The sequence below is a fragment of the Chroicocephalus ridibundus genome, unplaced genomic scaffold (genome assembly GCF_963924245.1).
Source record: "Chroicocephalus ridibundus unplaced genomic scaffold, bChrRid1.1 SCAFFOLD_84, whole genome shotgun sequence".
NCBI classification, from domain to species: Eukaryota; Metazoa; Chordata; class Aves; order Charadriiformes; family Laridae; genus Chroicocephalus; species Chroicocephalus ridibundus.
This window is the reverse complement of record NW_026961297.1, coordinates 588344-590846: the sequence shown is the minus strand read 5'-3', so window position 1 is coordinate 590846 and position 2503 is coordinate 588344. Positions and strand designations below refer to the sequence as shown.

Sequence of the window (2503 nt, the reverse complement as noted above, 5' to 3'; positions counted from 1 at the left end):
CCTCCTGGCCAACGGCCTCATCATCACCACCATCGCCTGTGACCACCGCCTCCACACCCCCATGTACTTCTTCCTCCTCAGCCTCGCCCTCCTTGACCTGGGCTCCATCTCCACCACTGTCCCCAAAGCCATGGCCAATTCTCTCTGGGATATCAGTGATATTTCCTACTTGGGATGTGTTGCACAGGTCTTTTTCTTTGTTTTCTGTGCTGCAACAGAGTTTTATCTTCTCACTGTCATGTCCTGTGACCGCTACGTGGCCATCTGCAAAGCCCTGCACTACGGGACTCTCCTGGGCAGCAGAGCTTGTGTCCACATGGCAGCAGCTGCCTGGGGCAGTGGGTTTCTCACTGCTCTGCTGCACACGGCCAGTACATTTTCCCTACCCCTCTGCCAGGGCAATGCTGTGGGCCAGTTCTTCTGTGAAATCCCCCAGATCCTCAAGCTCTCCTGCTCAGATGCCTACCTCAGGGAAGCTGGGCTTCTCATATTAAGTTGCTTTTTAGCTTTTGTGTGTTTTGTTTTCATTGTGCTGTCCTATGTGCAGATCTTCAGGACCGTGCTGAGGATTCCCTCTGAGCAGGGACGGCACAAAGCCTTTTCCACGTGCCTCCCTCACCTGGCCGTGGTCTCCCTGTTTGTCAGCACTGCCATGTTTGCTTACCTGAAGCCCCCCTCCGTCTCCTTCCCATCCCTGGATCTGGTGATCACAGTGCTGTACTCAGTGGTGCCTCCAGCAGTGAACCCCCTCATCTACAGCATGAGGAACAAGGAAGTCAGGGATGGAGTTTTGAAACTATTTTAATGGTGTCTACTTCAGATTAATAAGGTGGCCATTATACCACTACGGCTCCAACTGTACATCAGGAAAAAGCAGGACTAACTATTCTTCATATTTGTCTTTCTTATTTCGTTGTGTTTTTTTAATGTTTTGTTGTTGTTGTTTTGTTTGTTTGTTTGCTTTATACCTGTGATTTTCTTCTTGGTCTCCTACATGTTTTTCTCTTGACCCAAATACCTAAGGTATGTACGGATCTGGGCTCCCTGGTTAGATAAACTCAATAAAGAAGCCAGCAGAAAATTATTAGTTTCTGCTTCCATCTCTTCACTTCTCCTCCGGAGCTGTCCGAGCAGCCCCAGCATGCAGGAGGGGTTCGGGAGGAAAATGCCCATCTGCTCCATGGAGGATCTGCCCTGGGGGCCCTTGGGGCTGCCCTGGCTGCCTCGCTGGGCACTCTGCCTCTGCTGTCTGCGAGTCGGGGCTGCTGCTTCCCTGGAGCCATGGTCAAGGACAGCAGCAGGATGTGGCATTTCCAGTGCTGGTTTCTCCTCACACCCCCACTGTCCTGCTGTGCCCTTGCCTTTGTGTTCCCCCTAAGGTCTCGTGTACCTTGTGACCGTCCTGATGTCTCTACAGCGGCATCCCTGTGGCTGCAGGCAGCAACAGGCCATGTGAACCACTGTGTCAGAGGGGGCCTTCCTACTGGCACCACTCTCACTAACGGGACTCCTCAAGGCAGCGGTAGAGGTTGGATGGCTCTTCCAAAGCTGGTATCAGGAACGCACCCAAGGAACTGTTCCATGAAAAGCCCTCTTGGTGTTCTGGGGCTCTCCACAGACTCAGGGGGACAGGGTCAGAGTTGCAGGGGAATCTGTTAGGGACCAAGGGCTGGGCCTAGAATCATAGCATCATGTAATCATAGAATCTTCATGGTTGGAAAGGACCTTTGAGATCATCGAGTCCAACCATACACACACCAAAAAAAAACCCAACCCGCAAACAAACAACCTACAATCTCTGCCCTTCAGAGCATGCCCTGAAGTGCCAAATGTAGACATTTCTTAAATACCTCTAGGGATGGGGACTCAACCACCTCCCTGGGCAGGCTGTTCCAGTGCCTGACCACTCTTTCAGTAAAGTCATTCTTCCTGATATCTAATCTAAACCTCCCCTGTCGCAGCTTCAGACCATTTCCTCTGGTCCTGTCATTATTCACCTGGGAGAAGAGGCCAACCCCCACCTCTCTACACCCTCCTTTCAGGTAGTTGTAGAGGGCAATGAGGTCTCCCCTCAGCCTCCTCTTCTCCAAGCTAAACATGCCCAGCTCCCTCGGCCTCTCCTCATATGCTCTGGTCTCCAGACCCCTCACCAGCCTGGTAGCTCTCCTCTGGACACGCTCCAGCACCTCAATGTCCCTCTTGTACAGAGGGGCCCAGAACTGAACACAACACTCGAGGTGAGGCCTCACCAGTGCCCAGTACAGAGGCACCATCACTTCCCTACTCCTGCTGGCCACGCTGTTCCTGATACAAGCCAGAATGCTGTTGGCCTTCTTGGCCAGCTGGGCACACTGCTGGCTCATGTTAAGCTGGCCGTCCACCAGCACCCCCAGATCCTTTTCTGCTGGGCAGCTTTCCAGCCACTCTGCCCCAAGCCTGTAGCGTTGCTTGGGGTTGTTGTGACCAAAATGCAGGACCCGGCACTTGGCCTTATTAAAGCTCA

At 52.8% G+C, this 2503-nt stretch overlaps 1 protein-coding gene across 1 annotated transcript; it reads left to right on the top strand.

Annotated features, from left to right (window-relative positions):
- Window positions 1-274: 274 nt before the first annotated feature.
- On the top strand, window positions 275-1397 carry LOC134509214 (olfactory receptor 14J1-like; the record flags this gene model as incomplete). Its single annotated transcript, XM_063321691.1, has 2 exons — window positions 275-736; window positions 1380-1397. Coding segments are annotated over 2 exons (480 nt in total), but the record flags the coding sequence as incomplete, so codon positions are not given.
- Between the last annotated feature and the right edge of the window lie 1106 nt (window positions 1398-2503).